The 20,945-nt window shown below is 43.2% G+C and overlaps 1 protein-coding gene across 5 annotated transcripts in view; it reads right to left on the bottom strand.

Annotated features, from left to right (window-relative positions):
- Positions 1-595: 595 nt before the first annotated feature.
- The window catches only part of IKZF4 (IKAROS family zinc finger 4), a 155,940-nt gene continuing 135,590 nt past the window's right edge, over positions 596-20,945 (bottom strand). For 2 of the 5 annotated variants that reach the window (XM_033939843.1, XM_033939840.1), the window contains 2 exons: positions 16,463-16,591; positions 597-5,509 (listed from right to left, as the gene is read on the bottom strand). In XM_033939843.1, coding sequence (XP_033795734.1) covers positions 4,785-5,509; positions 16,463-16,591 — 854 coding nt within the window. In that variant the 3' untranslated portion in view covers positions 597-4,784. Of the gene's footprint in view, positions 5,510-16,462; positions 16,592-20,945 lie in introns of all 5 variants that reach the window. The other 3 variants (XM_033939845.1, XM_033939844.1, XM_033939842.1) reach the window with 2 other exon arrangements.

The raw sequence follows: 20,945 nt of genomic DNA on the forward strand, positions 1-20,945 counted from the left end.
TTTCATTCTATCAAACCTAGGGCAAGCACTGGCTTCCCTTATGTCTGTCTCATTAGGGTTACCAGATTTTACATTAGTAAAATCTGGACCCCTGGACCTGTCTAACTCCACCCCAGCCCCGCCCCACTGCCTGTTCATCATGCATGAAGGCATCTGTGCATGCGTGGATGCCCTCTCCTGATGCAATTTCTTTTCAAAACCCAAAGTGCCGGGTTTTGAAAAGCCGTATGGAGCCCCGGACATGTCCGTGGTAATTCAGAAGTCTGGTAACCCTAGTCTCAATAGCAGACTATGGACCTTTCCTCCAGGAAATTGTCCAACCTTTCTTAAACCCAGCTTCGCTGATTGCTGTTACCACAAGAGACAACTGTTGTTGGGGTTTGTTTGTTGTTTTTCTTTTTTTTTTTTTTTTTTGGGGGGGGGCAGGGCAGGAAGGGAGAGAGAAAAATGGAGCAGAGCACAAATTTTTGGTTTCCACTGAAAACACACAATCATTTTCAGCCCAAATCAAAACATGGCCAAAAATGAAAATAAACTACTTATCATCAAAGGCAGTAATGCCACACTCTAGAGAGGGAAGGGCGCAGTTAAATTACTCATGTTTATTTATAACAGACCTTCAGCCAGTACAGTACAAAACTTACAGTAGTATATCTCCATTACACAAAGTTACTTACAATATATTACAAATACAAAAAAAGCTTTGCAGAACTTTTTAAAAGCAAGTATAATTCTCACAAAAGAAAAAAAAAAAAAGAGGGGAGGCAATAATAAAAGATAATCTGTTAAGATAACACAAAGGAGGATGATTTGCAAAAGGCGTAAAAAATTCAGTGGGGTGGGAACATATGGTATTGCACATTTCTTTTTCACACACCTGATTTAAAAATATATATATATATATATACATACACACACACAAAATTGTAAAGAGGGAATTAAAAAACAAAATATTTCTTTTTCTGGGCTGCTTCACAGATAAAACAGGTTTAAAAGGATTCACTAGGGCAACTCCAGAATGTCACTTAAAATGGAAGATGGCCAAAACATTTAGGGCTCCTTTTACTAAGCTGCACTAGTGGTTTTAGCCTCCATTGAGCTAGCGTTAGTTTCTCCGCGTAGTGGGGGGGGGGGGGGGGCAGCGCGCGCTAAAAACACTACTGCAGCTTAGTAAAAGGAGCCCTTAGTGTTGTATTTTCAAAAAGAGGTAAAGGCATGTAACTTTTCCCTTCCCTTTTACCCTCACTTTCAAGTCTGTCCAGTCGATGTTATTTATGTTCACCTAATTATTTTTAATGCCTAACATTTTATCTTACTTTTATCTCTTTTTAGATTTATTGTAAACCGTCCAGATATTCTTTGATGGTCGGTATATTAAAAATCAATAAACTTGAAACTTGATGCTCAGCTTGGCTCAGGCTTCTTCGGGTGAGCCAGCAAAGTGCGTCACACAAGTAACAGTCAAGGTGTGAAAGTTCCCATGTTTCTACCTCACCTCAGAATTCAGTTAGCAATTGTGATGCAGGTGTTGGCTGATTGGATGACTTCTGCACCATGGTTTTGTGCACAAGTGACTACTGAGAATGAAAAATTGTAGAAGTTGGTTTGGGCCAAATACTTCTTCCACCTTAATTCCAACTCTGCCTTTGCTAACCAGGAGTCCAAATCATTTCAGATGAGCTCTCCAAGACCACCCTCCTCTTAAGAGTAATGTCAAATGCTTTCTTCTGATGTCATAGTTCTCACATCAAAAGAAAAATGTGAAATCTCTTATTTAAGGCCACCAGCTGGATCCAGATTTGCCTGACAGGGCTGATTCCGTCCTGGTTTTATCCCATTGCAGGCAGGGCCTAGTAGTCTTGCTTTAGTTAGGGAAAGCAATGGGGAACTCAGAACTACTAGAATCTGCATGCAATGGAGTAAACTCAGGACCAAATCAACCTTGTCATGCAAATCTGGATCCAGTTGGCAACCATGCTCCTATTGCATATGAAGGTCTTCCTTAGCTTCATTAAGATATGACTAGCTCAAGAACTGGCTGCCAGCCAGAGACAGTGGTGTGTAAACATTCAACAGCACCTACGAAGGGCCCACCTGACATTTCTGTTGAAATCTCATCTTCTATGTCTGAAGAACGAATAACTACTATACGTATGTGTCAACTTTACACAAACCCCAGATCTGGTTTATTTTTCTTTAAAAGAGTCTCAAGCACTTTCAAAGCTGTAATTTACCACAAGGCATTTGATCTGCTTCTTGGTTTCTTTGATGGTACCCAAGGGGGACATATTTAACAAGTCTAATATTTTTAATTTAACAGTAATCAGTCATTCCTGGGGCAATGGAAGGCTGAAGGACTGAACAGAAGCAGCAGTAAATTCAGTTCTTTCTGTTTCTAAAGTGCTGATGTGACACTCATGGGTGCACAAGTGCTATGGTGAGAAATCTTCATGGAATCTTACACTGACTGCAACCAAGACCCGCCTGACCACATGAGAACTTGGAGCATTTTCCAGGGCAAGGTTACTTTAAATCCCATTTCCTCTTTAATAACAGAGTTGTTAGGGGCAAAAAGAAATGTTCTTATTTATATTCAGACTCTTAGAAGCTAGTCTCAGGGTACAGTCCTTAATATCCTTTCTTCTCCCTCCCGAAATGAAATATAGGGGCTAAAAAAGCCACAAGTCCCTGACTAATTTCAGACTCATTAACCTCGGAGCACCCCTTCCCCCCCCCCCCAATACACATAACAAAAAGCAAGGACCAGGAGCCAACAGTGTTAAGTTATGAGGTGGTTATGTTTATGTTTTGTAGATAAAGAATAAGCCTTTGGTTTTAGCCTCTAGGAAGCAGTGCGAGGGCTGCTGTGAGTCTTCTGCCCTCCGCCACCCTACCACATCCCCTTACATTCATACCTGATTTCAAACTGTAAAACAGTCTTGCTATTGGGGATTAAAAAAAAAAAAAGCACCAGTATGCGTACCTACACAAATTGCCTGTTTTTAGTGGAACTACAGATTTATGTTTCCCTTCAGACATCACAGAGCTATCACCATCAGTCAGATACTGAAAACTTCTCCTGGCCCAGTGGAATATTTTCTTTTGGTGTACCAAGCAGCCAGCTCTGTGATCTGTGTGCCTAAGACCAAATTATATCTGTAAGACTGTTTCGTGCCTTGATATCACAGAAGCTGTAGGGGGTGAAAGTAAAAAAAAACTGCTTTCTACTTCCTACATGGTTTTCTAGGGTCTCAGGGTGCCCTGCACAGTCACCATCAATGGGGTTTTGAAGGCTTATTAGCTTGACAAAATAACATCACTTCATGTCAGCTGTAACATATAAAAATGCATGTGTGATCTTGCTTGTCAGGGTAAGAGGTTAATTCTCTCACAGCTCAGGTTGTTCTACAGAAAGTGCTATCAAGAAAATTCATGATACACTTCAAAAATACATACTGGTATTTTAATTGCAATACATAAGTAATTCACCCCCACTCCCTAAGTTGTCTTTGATAGTAGAGAATTTCCCATTTCAGAACTGTTTTCAGAGGAACCTATGCACTAAGGATTTTTTTCACTGTGGCGATACAATGGTAAGGAAATTCATTCCATGAATACATCTGATATAGAGAAAAGTTCTACCACGCTCTGTACATTTTGGTTCACCACTATATTTTTGTAAAGGCAGATGTGGCGTAATCAGGGAAATCAGACACAGCTTTCTCCAACTCTGTTATGGAGTTGGTACCACCTATATCCTTTTCTATATGATTTAAAACAGTTTTGCCCTCAACTGCCAGTGTTTATAAAGTATAAAACAATGTTCTTATTTATATTCAGACTCTTAGAAGCTAGTCTCAGGGTACAAATATATTTGGTGTCACCTACTGCTCACCAAAACCGGCTGATAGAGTTTAAAGTTGTGTTTTTACTCATCATGATGACATCACAGTCTCAGGGTCACTGTTGAATGTGGTCATGAACAGGAGCCAAACCATCAAGGGTCTTGTAATCGTTTCTCATCATGTGCCCTCAAAGGGCATGTCAAAACCTGATGATGGATTAATGACAGCAAATCTGACTGCAAGCATACACAAACAGAAACCCAAGGGTTTCATTTTAACAGAGGGAGATTAAAAAAAAAGCATTGACAGCCTGTTCTCCTAACACTGTGGTCTGGTCCTAGTTTTCCGAGTCCCTCTTGTCAACAGAGTGCCAGGAGAGGAGAGCGAGAAGCTCCAGAACCAGATCATAGTTGCACAGGGACATGAGGGTACAGTCCACAGCAGGCTAACTCGATAGCCTCTCCCAAAAGCATCAGAATAGATTGTTTGGTTTTAAAGCTATTTATGGAGGAAGCAGGGCATATCTTAAGCCTTGGGGGGTTTCTTCAATTATCCTCTTTGCATCATACTTGTCTCACAGATGAAAGGCAGGAGAACAGCAGCTTATTTCCCTGCAAGCCTTCACAGAACCGGAACTATTTAAGCAAGTTACAGAGCAAGGGACAGTTGCATGCTTAATAAATAATAAAAAAACAAAAGAAAAAACAAACAATAAAAATGCACAAATAAAAATGAAGACTGTTCAATACAGTATCAACAATATTTAAATAATGCACCTTATAAAAAGGCAAAGTGTTAAGAGCTCCTTCCTGGTTGTGGTTTTTTTTTTCTCAATATTTCATAGTCAAAGTCAGTGCAAAGGAGTATAAAATAAGGAATTGTCCATCCAAGCCTTAGGTATGGTAGGGAGCGCTTGGAATTTTGTTCCCAAGTCTGTCCCTAAATTTTGTGCTCCCCTCGCACTATGTGAGAAGAGAACTCGTACCGATCCTGGCTGTGATAGCCACAGATGTTGCATTCAAAAGGGTCTCTGAAGCCGTGGCAGCCCATGTGAATAGTGAACATGACATGGTCCAGGAAAAGGATTCTGCAATGCTCACATTTGTAGGCTTTCACCTGCTCCCCATCCTCACCCACTACACGCAGGGCTTCTTTGGCTGAGCTAGGGGTTGCTCGGGCAACTAGAGTGCCCTCCTGAAGCTTGGGGTCCTCTTTGGCATAAGCTGGACTCTGCTTGCTGTTGCCAATACAGTTCCCTGCCGGCAGCAACAGATTCCTCTCCTCTGGGTTGCTTTCAGTGTCCGTAGAATCCTGGCAGCCATTGCTGGGTGACATACTCTGGTCGTGTCCTCGATACGTTACCTGCACACCATCCGGGATGTCTTCGTGCCCCTCTGCCGCCTCTCGGCTCCCGGGCATCTCCATACGTCCAGGTAGTGGCTGCATCTGTGTGTACACAGAGCTGATGACAGGAGTGATCTCGGAAATGCAGTTTGTAGGGGGTAGCCTCAGTGGTCTCAAATGCTCAGCTCCTAGGAAGGCCAATGGGCTGCCAAAACTGGGGTCCATGGGGGGATGGTGGGCCACCAGCTCCACATCCTTCTCAAAGCCAGCGTTCACATCAAAAGGGAGCTCCGATAGGGTGAGGCGCATTTGTTTCTCGCCTGAGTGGAAACAAGTAGAGAGCAATTTTAAGATATTCAGCAAACAGAACTAAAGGAGCAAGACTGTCCCATATAATACACATCTAAACTTCCAAAGACAAATCAGTCATATTATCAGATTTGAAAGAGAAGGGGGATTATGTGTACTAGGAACAGTCAGAGCAGGAGCATTCTCCATCACATTTCTAATGAGACTTCAAAAGAGATGCCAAAGATGCTCAATGAATCCCCATCTCCTGTCTTACCATCTTTAAAAGCTGGGGACCTCATCACAAAAATTAAATCCCTTCTTATTGGTGATACACCATACTTAGTAATAATGCTGCCCTAACAATCGGAAGGTGATGGTATGTAAGCGATTTGGGATAAGAAATTACATGAGCGCCTTCTGCTATGAAGACATGTACTGATACTGTCAGGCACTTATGAGCCGGAGGGTTCATAAATATATTTTAATTTCTTTTGTTTTTATAGATGCACAACAAAATTTTAATGGACAAGATAAAAATGCAAAATTTTGGCGTATAGTGTTTCTCTACTATCTCATTATCACGCGTGTACCATTTTTAAAAAAACTTGTTCCTTACAACCACAGTATAACTCTCTTTAGAAAGGAACAACTTTGAAGTACTGCAATTTTTTTTCTTCTGCTCCTGTGTCTTTCAAGCTCAGTTGGGATCCAGTGTCAGATCTCAGCCCTAGTTCCATCATTCACAACTACCTGGGAGGTTTTCTTTCCCCCAAATTCGATATCCCTTTCCAACCTGTTTAAAGTCTAGGTATTTTTATGACAAACCTCAAGTAGGGGGCCATGCACCAGCACTCCTTCTAGAACAGTGGTTCTCAGCCTTTCTTCTGTTGTGACACAACTAACAAGTAATGTTCACAGGCATAGCAAAGTGAACATTACAATTTGCAGCTGAACAAAGACAAAATACTATATTATCATTTCACTGTTGCTAACAATGATGCAAGAGAAATCAGGTGCATAACTACACCTGGGCCCACTCAGCGTGCTACACATCTTCCTCTGTGTGTCTTGAAAGGGTTGCTGGTAGCATGTATGAATCGCTGCTGTTTGATAAGGAAGCCTTCCCCTCTTTTGTGTCTCCCCCAACTCTGATGCAACTTTCTGTTTATAGCCTGGGAGAAATGCAGCAGAGGGAAGGATTCTGGGTCAGCCGACAGTGATTCTTACACATGGCCAGTGACCCTTTGAAAGATGCTGCATGGAGGAAAGGAAACATTGTTTGGCATAGGGGTGGAGAGGAGGGATAGAATCTGCACAGGGAGGGCAGAAGAAAGGGATAATTAGAAATGAGGGAGGGAGAGATGGTGCACGAGGGAGAATTGCTGGATGTAGAGTAGGGTTAGGAGAGGGAGGGAGATATAGAGGGGGAGATAGAGAGAGAAGGCAAATGTTGGATCCAGGGGCAGCAGGAAGTGATATGCTGGACTATAGGTAGGAGGGAAGAGAGAGGAAGAAGCATTGGACTATGGGGAAGGGGGTAGAAGGAACGAAAGAAGGGACAAGAAGATGCTGAGAGGGTAGAGTAGAAGGGAGAAACAGATGTCAGGCTATGAAGGTGGGGGAAGAAAAAGGGAGCAGATGCTAGGCTAGAAGAGTAGGAAGAAGAGAGACACTGGGAATGGTGAAACCATGTAGGAGAGGCTAAGAGAGGACTGGCAAGGAAATGAATGAAAGAGGAGGATAGAGGGTACAGGAGGTAGAAATATGACAATGGGAATTTAGACTGAAGATGGAAGGGAATGGAGGGCTGGTGAAAGAGCAAGATGGGGAATGGGAGCACTAGTACCTATCTTCGCTGATTGTCCAGCTCCTCTTATTGTAAACCGCCTCAAACTACTATGGCTTTGGCGGTATGTAAGAATAAAATTATTATTATAAGTGAAAGAAGGAGGTGGAAATTTAAAAAGATATCTGAAAAGTAAAAAGAAGGAAAGGGCAGTTAGGGGCTACCTTTTTCTTAAAATTCCCGTGTGTCTTGTTCATTTGCATGAAAAAGATTATGTTTTTGGGACCTGCCGCAGCTAGAGCCATTTCTTCAAGTAAATCAGAAATAAATTTTCACATGTATAGATTTTGTTTCTGCAGGGTGATATTGGGGTAAAATATTGTTAATTTGTGCTTAAATAGAAAGGGGGGGGGTTACTACAATGTTTAGACGCGATCGGCATTGGAGGTGAGGTACTTGACTGGTTCCGAGGATTCCTTACGGCCCGCACCTATCAGGTACGCTTCAACTGCAACCTCTCTAAAACATGGAGAAACCCATCAGGCGTTCCACAGGGGTCCCCATTATCCCCTCTACTCTTCAACGTCTATATATCATCACTAGGCATGCAGCTGGCCCAGCGAGGTATAAAAGTATTCAGTTACGCGGATGACTTTACAATCATTATCCCGTTTACTACGTCTCCCTCCGAAATCACCCCCACAGCAACAGAAGCACTAAACCTGATGGAACAATGGACCACAGAATTCAAACTCAAGCTCAATTCAGATAAAACTAAATTCTTTATAGCCTCGCCACACCCACATAACACGACAGAATCACTATGCATTAACAAACTCAATTACCCTATTCAACCAACAATGAAGGTTCTAGGGGTAATACTGGACCAAGGTCTAACTATGAAAGACCATGTAGACTCCCTAGTCAGAAAAGGATTTTTTACCCTCTGGAAACTTAGGTCCATTAGAGCATACTTCGACACCTCAGCATTCAGAATTCTGGTACAATCCCTAATACTAAGCCACCTTGATTATTGCAACATTACCCATCTGGCAATCTCTCGGAAGCAAATGCAGAGACTACAACTTATACAAAATGCAGCAGTCAGGTTGATCTTCGGGTTGAAGAAGTCCGATCACATAACCCCTTCCTACCGACTCCTGCACTGGCTGCCAATGGAGGCTCGCACGAAGTTCAAGCTAGGATGTCTCTGCTTTAAGGTATTATCAGGTCTAGCCCCTAAATATATAATAAACCTCTTCTCATTCCCAACTAACAGACATGAGAGAAGCACACACCTGAAATTTGTTTCCCCACCGGCTAGAGGATGCAGATATAAGAGACATCATCAACAACTTTTATCGTACCAAGCAGCCTTATGGGGCAAAGACCTAGGAAAACTAATCACACACTCAAACAACTATAGCGAATTTAGGAGACACCTAAAAACATACCTGTTCTTGAATTACATAGGTAACGAACAAGGACAATAGCCCCCTTCGTAATTCCACCCATATCTGATCTTGCAAACTGTTAACATCTAATCTCTAAACTATGAATGTCCCAATCAATTAATGAAACTTTTCTAACTCATTGTAAATAGCACGGAACTTCCCGGTCCGGCAATTTATAAACTGTTGTTATTATTAATGTTGTTAATTTCAGATGTTCACTGTTATACTCTGTAATTCACTGACTGTACAGTTTCACCTCACTGTAAACCGCCTAGAAGTCACAAGATTGTTGGCGGTATATAAGAATAAAGTTATAATATATATATCTTTCCCCAGAATTTACTTGTATATATTTCTTAAGAAAATGAAGCGCTTTCTCTCAATATAGTGGGCTACATGGATTGACCTGAGATAAAGGGCTCCTTTTACAAAGGTGTGCTAGTGGTTTTAGCACGAGCGCTAGCTGCTACCACCTCCTTTTAAGAAGGCGGTAGTTTTTCGGCTAGCGCGCGCTAATCTTGTGCGTGCGCTAAAAACGCTAGTGCACCTTCGTAAAAAGAGCCCATAATGTAAACATATAATTGTATTATATGAATAATTGTTTCCTTGTATCCATATCCTGACTTTGTGTTATTTGCATTGTTAAAAAATTTTCAATTAAAAAAAAAAAAGGGTTAGAAAGAGTGAAATTTGAGTGAACAGAAGCAGAAAAGAAAAAAAGAAGAAAGAAATTTGAAAGATCAATATGTCACAGGCAAGTGTAGTGAGGGAATGGAATGAAAAAGGAGAAAAGACAAATGGGACAGCTAATTCCCCTGCTTGAAGGGGAATTAGCAGAAGATAGACAGGAAAGGACAGGAAAGCAGAAGGGAGAAACTGGAACTAAAATGATGGAAAAATAAAATGTCCAGTTAACAAAGGTAGAAAAAAGCATTTTATTTTGAATTTATTAACTGAAATATGTTAGTTTTAGAAATGTGCACTGTGGATGTCTTTTATTGTGTTCAGTAGAAAAGGAAATACATTCCTGTTTTTATTTCTTCACGGTTGTGGTAAATACCAAGGTATCTAGTTAAATTTTTGTCTACATAGTTTTATTTCAAATTTGTGATTCTTTGTATTTGGTAAGGGTCTGTTGGTGTGGCTGTAATGGTAGGTGAGGAGACTGGAGGGGGGGAACTGCTTTATTTTCTTCCCTGGACTCTAGAATGTCTAACACCAGCTCTGACCCTTGCTGTAGCTAGAGGACCTCCTCTAAAGGCAGCTAAAACTCCCTTCCACTATGCCTGGAAGACATAAGCAGTATCCTTGAACCATCAACAACTAAGCATGCATAGAGTGCTGACACTAGTGAATCAAGAAGTTGCTGCTGTTGCTTGCCAAGCTTGGTAAAAGGGAGTTCTGTCCATCTTTAGAGGAAGTTTTCAACTGATAGAGCTTGGAGATCCTCATGAACTAAAGTATTTATATTTTGAGTTGCGAGAAGCTAGGGAAGGGTGCTGGGGGTAGAGAGAAAATTTTGTGCCAAGTTTCACAAGCTTATTTATAGCTTGATATACTGACCATCACAAGTATCTGGTCGGTTTACAATAATAATAATGAAAATATTAAAAAATGGCTTAAAAAAAATAAATTGAAATAAAAATAGGGGGGATTGAGACCAGGACAAGGACAAAATTAAGACAGGTTGGAGATGAGAGGGACGGGGGGAGGAGGGAGATTTTAATTACATTGTGTAAATAAAAATAAAAGGAAGGGAAAGGATAAAACAACTTTGGGCTCAGGTCCACCCAAAATCGGCTGTCTGGCTATGCCACTTAGTAAAATAAAGATGAAATGGTGTTGACTGCTAGGATGGAGGAGAGAGATATCCCAGAAGCCTCCAACATTTCCAGCAGTAGGGACTAGCTATGAAGATGAGTAGTACTTCCTCATTCTCAGCTCTTCCCAATCTGCTACACTCACAGTTTTTAAGGAAGCGTGCTGTCTGTTAGTTTTTGGTGACACACCTATCCAGTTCTTGGCAAAACATTTGTTGAGAACCACTGCCTAGAACAAGGGTCGACAACCTTTTCACAGCAAAGAGCCAATCTATCCAAAATATTTGACCCAATATTTATAAAGAGCTGCAAGGTGTAGCTTTTCTCCCCTCTAACCCCTCACAGATCCCTGCCTCCTTCCCCTGTCCTTCCACTCAACCCATAGCCAAGGTTCTCTTCCCTCTCCAGGCCTTGACCCTTTAATTCTCCCCCCCCTCGGGCCTAACGAGGTACCTGGTTGTCCAGTGGGAGTCTTTGTGGCAGGAGCACGGCCCTTTCGCAGTTGCCTCCTCACGGCTGCTGCGACCTCTAACGGCAGCTCATGGTACTACAGGAAATGCCGCAAGCAGTTGTGAGAGATCACGGCAGCCACAAGGAGGCAGGAGTGAGAGAGCCACACTCCTGCCACAAAGGACCACCAGGTACCTCGGCAGGGCGGGGGAGGATCGCGGGGTCAGGAGGGAGATTAAAGGATTAGGGCCTGGAGAGCCACAGTCACATGCAAGAAGAGCCTCACTAGGCTCGCGAGCCACAGGTTGCCGTTCCTGACCTAGAATCTGCTATCAAATGCCCTAAATCGAACCACTATATGGCACTGTTAGGTGATGACTAGGGATCCTTCTTCCTCCCTAGGGACAGTGAGCAGTGCCTTCACTGTATCCCATTAGATTTTCATTAAACTTTGAACTACAAGCTAAAAGGGCTTCTCTACAGGGCAGTTAACCAGGACAGTAGTGTGATTCACCCCTCAAAGTCTGCCTTGTCAGGAAGGGACCGGAGTTCTATCAGGTTCCTCCTAGTCAGTATTGACACTCTTTTTATTCATGTTGCTAATTATTTCCAGTGCCCTAATAGGTTAAATAACGTAGCCTTAAACATCAAGGGGTCTCATAATAAACAGTAGAATCTCAGTTAACCGGCTCTCAACCAAATGGCAAAAAAATACACCCCCTGAGACCACCTTCACTGTAACCATCCACTCCAAACAGCAGTTCGCAGTCCTGTGAAATCTTAATATTATTATTTAATTTAGGAGTGAATGTTATCCTGTATATTCATTGTTCTGTGAGTTAGATCTATTCTATCTAACAATGGAGTTCTTTTTAAATTTTGGTTTTATTTGATTGTATCATGTAAACCGCTTGGTCAAGTAAAATGAACGAGTGGTATAACAAGTTTAATAAACCATAAACACTCCCCACAAGGCCATCAGTGCTGCTCTCCTCCCTTTGCGCCTAAGATGATTGGCGCTGCTGTCCACCTCCTCCCCCACTGACCAGCAATGTGCTTACCATACTAATGCTAGTGCAGAAAGAGCCTGCCACCGATGTTCTAGGCTGGGCCGCTGCGGGGCCTTGAGCATCTCGGCATGCTCAAGGTCTTCCAGCTCCCGCCCTCTCTGAGATTCTCATCAGGTTCTCAGAGAGGGCAAGAGCTGGAAGGCCTTGAGTAGAGAATGACACGGGGAAAAATTCTGTCCCCATCACTGCCCCGTCCCCGGACCATCATCCTCTTCACCGCCCCATCCCCGCCGTCCCCTTCACCGCCCCGTCACCGTCCCCGCTCTCCCTTTCACCGCCCCGTCCCAGTCTTCAGCATCGTCTCCTCTCCATCCCCCCACCCCCAGCACCCTTCACGCGGTCCAGCAGCTCCCTCCCGCTGGCCAGACGTGCATTTCTCTCCCTCCCTCCCTCTTACCTTCTCTTGTGGTGAAACTGGCTATTTGTATAAGGCTATGCGCTGTATTACAGCCAAAGCCTTGAAGTCCCATCGAGTTGCCTGCTAGAAAAGTCTCCTTCGATGCAACCGGAAACAGGAAGTTGCGTCAGAGGAGATTTTTACAGCAGGCAACGCGACGCAACTTCAAGGCTCTGGCTGTAATACAGCTCATAGCCTTATAGAAATCGCCAGTTTCAACAAGAAAAGGTAAGGGAAAAGGAAGGAGAGAGGGAGCTGCCGGATCGAACGCTCATTTACCGGGCGTGCTAAACATTCACCGCTCCACGGGGTGGTGAATAGCCTTGTCCTCGATCTCGCGGTGACCTTTTTTTTTTGGTCACCATTTTGGTGGGTTACCCGCGGCTAGTCGCGGGTAACAACCATCGTGTCATTCTCTAGCCTTGAGCATGTGTAGGTGCTCAAGGCCCCGCAACAGCCCAGCATAGAACAACAGCGGCAGGGTCTTTCAGCACAGTCACACGTATGGTAAGCACAGTGCCAGTCAGTGGGGGGAGGTGGTGAACAGCAGCACCGATCATCTTGGGTGCGAAGGGAGGAGAGCAGCACCAGTGGTCTTGGGGGAGGGGTTGGAGTGGTAGGACAGCAGTCTTTGGTAGGGCTAGAGTATACGGTAGTTAGACATATTTTTAATACTATTTCTCAAGCAACAGGAAATTACATTTATTCGGCAAACCAATCCCCATCGGTGCCGGTTAACTGAGAGTTCCTATGTATTCATTTTTAGTTCTCTTAGTGAAGGTGTCTGGCATGGAGCTACTGTAGACAAAGAAGGCACACCACTGAATTGTAACGATTTGTATCTGTCATTTTTTAAACACAGCTTCTAAAAGTTGTTTAGGGCATTTCTGAAATCTGATCTTTTAGACTCTGAGGGTGCAAGTAGGGTAAGTTTGGCAACGGCAAATGATTAGCAAAGTTATAAACTTAAGGCCAGATTTACTGATCAGGTCTGCCCTGTCAAGTGTTCATGGAGAAAATATTTATTGCATTTGGTCCTAAATGTTCTTGGTGCATGAGAGACTGAGATGCTCTGTGATACATTAGATGTACAGAGTGAGGCAAAAAAAAGTAACCCCCTAAAGTTGTTTGCAGTTTTCTCAGTAACCGCTTGCAATTTTGTGCTTTTTGTTTGTGTGAATCTACTTGGTATTTGCACAATTTCTCTCTTTCCTTTGGACATATGAAGTTTTCATGTGAAATTTTACAGCTTTATTTGTTACTATCTACATTTGTGTGCTGAGTGGAATAAGATTATTTTAAACTTGGCAAACTTTTTAGTGTGACCACCCAGCAATTTTCGCACGTTCAAAAATGTTTGCATTGTAACGTTAGCATTATTTTAAGGGGAAAAAGCTTACTGTTAATGACATCACAGAAATGTAGTCTTTTGTCTGGGGAGCAATATTGGAGGACTATCATAAGTTCTGCCCAAAGCTGCAAATAGTCGTCGCTGAATTCAAGGAAGCGCTCCACATGATCTGAGACAGTCTACCTCAGGAATGAGTCGACAAGACTGTTAAGATCTTCCCAAAGCAACCGAAGGCCTGTGTTAAAGCTAGGGGCAGACAAGTTCAACATTCACAGTGACTGTGAAGTTCTGACATATTGTTAATTGTATCATTTGAATGACGTTATTTTACTGCATTTAAGGCACAAAACTCACTAAGTAGTAACCCTAAATTGTAAGTAACATCAACATAGCTTAAGATAATTAATTGTTTAGAACATAAGAATTGCCACTGCTGGGTCAGACCAGTGGCCCATCATGCTCAGCAGGCCGCTCACACGGCAGCCCTTAGGTCAAAGACCAGTGCCCTAATGAGACTAGCCTTACCTGCGTATGTTCTGGTTCAGCAGGAACTTGTCTAACTTTGTCTTGAATCCCTGGAGGGTGTTTTCCTCTATAACAGCCTCCAGAAGAGCGTTCCAGTTTTCTACCACTCTCTGGGTGAAGAAGAATTTCCTTACGTTTGTATGGAATCTATCCCCCTTTAACTTTAAATGTGATAACTAAATAAGTATGTAAGATTTGGTAAAAGAGACAAACCTCTGTCTTGTTTGCAGAATCCTACATGGCATTCTTCCCCCCCTAATCCCACTATCCTGGAATTCTTCAAGACCTGACACTACCAGATCTGCCCACATACTCAAACTATCTTTCCCCTGTTAAAAGGTGTCATGTATGCATGTAAATTAGGGAAATCCCTTTTCTTCAAATTCACTGAGCTTTGGAATAACCTCCCTGCCCCGCTGCGGAACCTAGGCTCATTTCAATTATTCCGAAAGCATCTGAAAACCTGGCTTTTCTCCAAAACGTAAACCTATCTATTTAAAATGTAAAGCTAGCTATCCTCTTCATAACCTCTAATTTCTTATTATGTCCTTCCCTCATTTATTGAATTTACCTGTAAACCGTGCCGAGCTCTATCTTTATGGAGATGATGCGGTATACAAACTTAAGGTTTAGTTTAGTTTAGAATTTTTAAGTTGCTGACACGTTTTTATTTTCTTTTGTATTCAAGGGGGGATGTTTAGTTATAGAGGGATGGGTTATTATAAATGTTAAATTTGAACACATTGAATATTGGATGATTGTCTCTCTTTTACTGTAATGTTCAATAAAAAATTGTTTAAACATAAGTAGGTAAAATTTCTTGTTGAAATTCAGAGTGTTTGCTGAGAACATGGCAAAAAATCTTGAGGGTTAATTTTTTATTTTGTCTCACGCTGTATATGTTATATTGTAAAGACTTATCTTTTGTGGTGGGAACATGAAAAGGTTTTGATATTATTGGACTTAAGGAGTAAAGATGCCATCACATGGTGAAGGAGAGCTATCCATAGGTCTCCTAAGACATGTCTTTGACCAGAGTTGGATTATGTGCATTGATGAACATTGTAAAGCTGTTTTGTGTAGGAGAACAACCATACGCAAAGCACAGCTATTTAAACATGGAAAACATCTGGAGGTGCTGTGTATAAGCATTGGATTGCCTACCTCAAAACTATCTTGGGATGAAGGTATGGAAGATGGTCTGAGGTATAAAGCTGTTGTCGCTTATTGGGTACAGAAGCTGTTTCTAGCTTTCTTGATAATAATGCTATTTTTGGTTATGGATAAAGGAATGGGATCACTTCTATACACTGATGCTGGTTATTGGACTATATTATTTTATGTTTATATAAACCAAACATTAACATACTCCAAAAAATAAAATTCTCCCTTCAGACTGCAGTTTTAATGGCTTATTATGAAGACTGAAAAATGGAAATTTGGGATGTTCAAGAACTGCTGGAAGTTGTTTCATGGTTTGAAAACAATGGCAATTCTGGTTGTCCTGCAGCTGCTTTACTACCTTGCTTTCCTTGGCAGGGCTGAGCAATTAGCAGAAAAGCTCCCTCTACTGGTACATTCACATAACAGGATATGGATCTACTTAAAGGCAGTCATTGTGACTGAAGCACTTCTTGCTGTGGGTAGGCTATTAAGTACTCAGATCTCAACTGCCATCCCGCTACTATAAGTAGCTCTGTTTTAGCTAGTGGCATAGCTCATTTCTGGGATGGTTAGCTTAAGGATACTAGTGGGATCATCAGCGATGCAGCTTATTTCTGAAGCAGGAGAACGTTATCAACTGTTGTTGATAACTGGAATCTGCACTCTGGGAGTGGCTATAGGACACAATTTCCTATTTCCAACCAGTCTCTTGGAAGTTGCAAACTCCAGCTGACAAAGAGGAGAACAACAACCCTTTGACATGAACACAGATAGGTGACTCTTATGCTCAGTAGAGGTGCAGCCACAGCGTGACAATGGATGACAGAATACTTTATTATTGCCAGTGATCTCTAAGAGAGGATTGGGGGTCATGCTGGCTTTTTATGATTACATCTCCCCCTCTCCACAACCTGCCAATCTAGCTCGAGGGAAGCTAACTTTATGAAGGAGATGTGAACCCTTACCCACAAATTTCTGAGGAGTAGATCGCTTCCGTTTGGTGAGGCTGTTAGTTAGTTGGTCAATAAAAGATGGCCGGTCTGAGGGGTGAAGCAGGGAATCCGGTACCAGCTCCAGGTCACGCATCTCCTCGCCTGACAAGGGAAGGAAAACCCATTCAGAAATCACCTATGGGGAATTCCTGTCCAAACCTCAACAGCAGCTGATCTACACTAAATTACCAGATTGCTTCATGTGATCAAAAATATATTAAGCCAATCTGGTTTCAGAAGACTATTTACAAAATGAATTTTAACATCCCTTCTCACTGAATTCTAAGAGTTGTAGCTTTGATTCCCCCAACATAAAGCTTGCAAATTGTTCTGTGCAATGCAGAACAGAATGCATTATTGCTCTCTTCTCTGAAGTGGCAGTCTTTCTGATGACCACAATAAAAAGGAGATTAGGTTCTTACCTTGATAATATCTTTCCCAGTAGCTAGGGATGGTATTCTGAACCATAGGGTTATCCATCTATGCTCATGAGCATATTGCAGAAGATGTCAGTCACAGCTTTTCAACTCCTCCTCCTTCTCCATGGTCTCTGCTGCCCCCTTCAGTTCATACAAAAACTGGTGACAGCACTACAGAAGACAGGAGAAGGAGGGGTATGGGGAAATTCCCTGATACCAAGTGTCTGATCTTCTTGGATAAATGTAAAACAATCACTGAAGAAACAGTAAGGTAGCCTCTGAGAGGAACAATGAATGCAAGAAAATGAAATTTAAACAGCCTGAACATTTATGGAGTTCAACCATTCCTCCCTTCTAATCCTATACACAGACTCTTTCCAATCCAGTAGTCTGACTGACAGCGAAATCTTGGCTATGGAGCTGACCATTAAGCTTGAATCAGAGAGCAGGCACATCAGATAAATTGCTGGGCATAGGGTCCAGCATACTATCTCCATATACTGGAAAAGATAGTATCAAGGTAAGAACCTTGCAGAGAGCAAGTCTGGATGTACTTGGAGTCTAGACTTTGCTCCTTTTGTAGTGGTACAAGATTTGCATACCATGAGAGCCTGGGCCAATCTGGTGCTACAAGAACTACCGTTCCCTAGTGATTTGCTTTTCGGCAGATCACCCGGCTTATCATGGGCTGAGGGGGGGAGGTTGGGGACACATACAGTAGCCCAGTCTCTGGCCATGGTTGAACCAGGGTGTCTAGCCCTGCACTTCCGGGTTTGCATCTTCGGCTGAAGAACTGAGTCGCCTTTTTGTTCTTTGCAGTCGCCATGAGGTTGAATGTCAGATAACCCCATCATCTCCCAATTGCATGGAACACTTTCAGGGACAATAACCACTCTCCCAGGTCTAATGTCTCTCTGCTGAGTTAATTCACTTGAATACTATTTACCATGGCCACATATGCCACAGAGATCGCTTGCAGGTGTGTTTCTGCCCAACAGAACAATGATTTCACCTCCTGCTGAAGTGGAGTGCTCTTGGTGCCTCCCTGCCTGTTGACATAGGCCACTGCAGTCGGAAATCAAAGACTGGTTTTGCCCTCCAGCAAGGACTGCAGTCAGTGCAGCACCAGATGAATGGCTCATAGTTCTAGCCTGTTGATAGACCACTTCTGCTGAGATGGAGTCCATTGTTCTTGGACTGGGTGACTGCTGCAATGAGCCCTCCAGCCGAACAAACTGGTATCTATCCAGGTTATCTATCCAGAGCAGAATTCCCTTTGCTAGAGGCTATGGACAGAGTCACCTGCTCATGCTGTTTCTGGCTAGCACTGTCCAGGGGAGTGGAACATGTAATGAGTCTCTCTGAGGTGAACAATGAGACAAGGCATCCTGAAAGGGGCACATGTACATCTTTGCCCAGAACACCATCTCTATTGTGGCCATCACTGACCCAAGGACTTAAAGGTAATGCCATGCAGTAGGCTCTGGCTTGGTCAACAGGTCTGTAATCTGAGCATGGTTTCTGTTTGCATGCTTCTGGAAGAATGACTTGACCATCTGCCGAGTTGAATAAGATCCCCAGATATTCCAGGGACTGTGTTGGAACCAGGTGGCTCTTTCGAAGGTTCACAATCCATCACAGACTCTGTAACATTTTCACAACTGCCACGACCGCATTTTCTCCTTCCGCTCAGGAAGGGGCTCTGATGAGCCAATTGTCCAAGCACGGATGCACTTGCCAACCTGCTCTGTGGAGATAAGCGGCTACCACTACCATAACCTTGGTGAAAGTTCAGGATGCCATTGCCAGTCCAAAAAGATGCACTTAGAATTGATAGTGGTTCTCTAGCACATGGATCTCAGGAACCTTCTGTGTTCCAGGAAGATTGGAATGTGAAAGTAAGCTTTTGTCAAATCTAGGGAGGCTAGAAACTCTTCTGGCTCCTATGCTGTGATGATGGACTGAACAGTCTCCATCAGGATATGAGTAACTTTCAGGACTGCATTGACGTGTTTGAGATCCTGGATGGGTCTCCACTTCTCCGAGCCTTTCTTGGGTACAACAAAGTATATGGATTATCTGCCAGAGCCTGAGTCTTGAATATCTAACAAGCTTTGTAATGTTGCCCGGATCTTTTCTGCCTTCACTGGCCAGCATGCAGGCGAATCCATGAACTAGTCAGAGAGGAGGCATGCAAACTCTATCTTGTAATCCTCTCTGGTAATCTCCAGGACCCAGCAGTCAGATGTTATCCGTTTTCAGGTCTCCAGATAGTCTGAAAGCAGACTTCCAATCTTCAGAGGAGCGGCTTGAGGGTTGGCATCATTCTGGCTTTTTGGATGGCACTGCAGAGTAGGAATCTGAACCTTGGTTTCTCCAGTTCCCAAAAAAATTCTGTCTGGAACCTTGAAAGGCTCTCTGGGAAGAGATTTCTGTTGAGAGTGCCGTGACCCATGAAAGGACCCCGGCTCTGGCCTCTGGCTGCTCGAGGTCTGCCATCTGGTAAAGATCTAGGCCAGCAATCTTGTACACTGGCCATAAGATCATCTAGGCCCTTGCCAAATAGCATCTGTCCCCTGAATGGGAGCCTGCTCAGTGTTGCTTTAGAGGCTGAATCACCTACCCATTGTCTAATCTAAAGCATATGTCCCATGACTCTGTGATTATATCAAGAGTTCATCCGCTACATAGTTTGCTCCAGCTAACACAAGCTGTGGCAGGGGCTCAGCCTCCATCAGGCTCTGATTTTGTAGCCTGGAATGACAGGCATGTGCCACGAAGGAGGCTGCAGCTGCAGCCTTAATCCCCAAAGCTCAAATTGCTTCCTGAGGACCATATCCGCTCTGCGGTTCTGCGGATCCTTTAAAACTATGCCTCCCTCACTTGGCAGGGAAGTGTATTTGGTCTCCTGGCTACAAGGGAATCCACCTTTGGCACAGCAAATATTTGCTGGCATTCCTGATCCATGGGATACAGTTTAGTCATGATTTTAGTCACCTTCAGGGGTCTCCCAGGACTCTGTGATTAGGATCCTCATGTCTGGGTGCCACAGAAAAGAAGTGGGCTGAGCCCGGATCCTGCTCAGAAGAGAACACTGTGCAGACAGGATTTGCAAAGGGTCTATTTTTAGTTCTTGAAAGGACTCAGTAATGATCTTGAGCAATGCAGGGAACTTAAGAATCAATGAATGGAGGGATACTTTCAGTGGTCTATGGTTGATATTGCCTCCTGTTCTTCTATATAAGAGGTTGCCTCTCCCACCAAGGAAGCCTCGATTTGGGACAATAAAGGGATTAAATCTGATCCCTCATCCTCTGAATCCCTGTCTGAGAGATCACCCAAGTCCAGAATATTTTCCGCTTTCAGGAAGGAAGCGTTTTGAGTATCCAGAGGGGCCTGAACACTGGTCTGCTTGCAAGCAGACTTAACAGGTGGAGTTCTGCCTTGAGCATAAGCCTGCCATAGGAGATTAATGAACTCTGGGATAAAGGCGTGAGTAGGTAACTCTCCTTGCCCCTTAGGGCGGAGCAAACACTTTTTCTAGGGCTGCGAAGAATCTACGCCCTTATGGTGTGCAGGGCCACTGTTCCGGGGCTCCAGAAGTTGTTTCATTCCCCCTGACGGGACCATCTGCCTTTTTCCAGCCCTAGAGGACTGTGGAGCAGCTAAGCTGAAGCTCCCACTCCTCCATCCTATGCCGTGTGGCACATGGCGCAAGGGCGCTCTTCAGCCACCCATACAATGCAAATAAGGCATGGTATAGGGGTATTAGAGTCTGAGGACTCCATCCCTATCAGTTTTGAGGCAAAACAAGGTGTTTTGAAGAAATTGGAGAACTTAAGGGAAAAAAATCAGGACTGCTGAAGCATTTTGGCGCACAAAATTGCTTCAAAATGCTTCCGTGCTGACCAAAAAAGTCATAAAGTAGGATTTTAGAGGAGGGGGACCAAAGACCTAACTGCAGAAACAGTCAAAACATAATTTTCAAGATCCCCCAATTTTCCCCATAGGCTGTCACAGCTAGAGAATCCAATCAC

This window comes from Geotrypetes seraphini, chromosome 3 (assembly GCF_902459505.1).
Source record: "Geotrypetes seraphini chromosome 3, aGeoSer1.1, whole genome shotgun sequence".
In the NCBI taxonomy this organism is placed as follows: domain Eukaryota; kingdom Metazoa; phylum Chordata; class Amphibia; order Gymnophiona; family Dermophiidae; genus Geotrypetes; species Geotrypetes seraphini.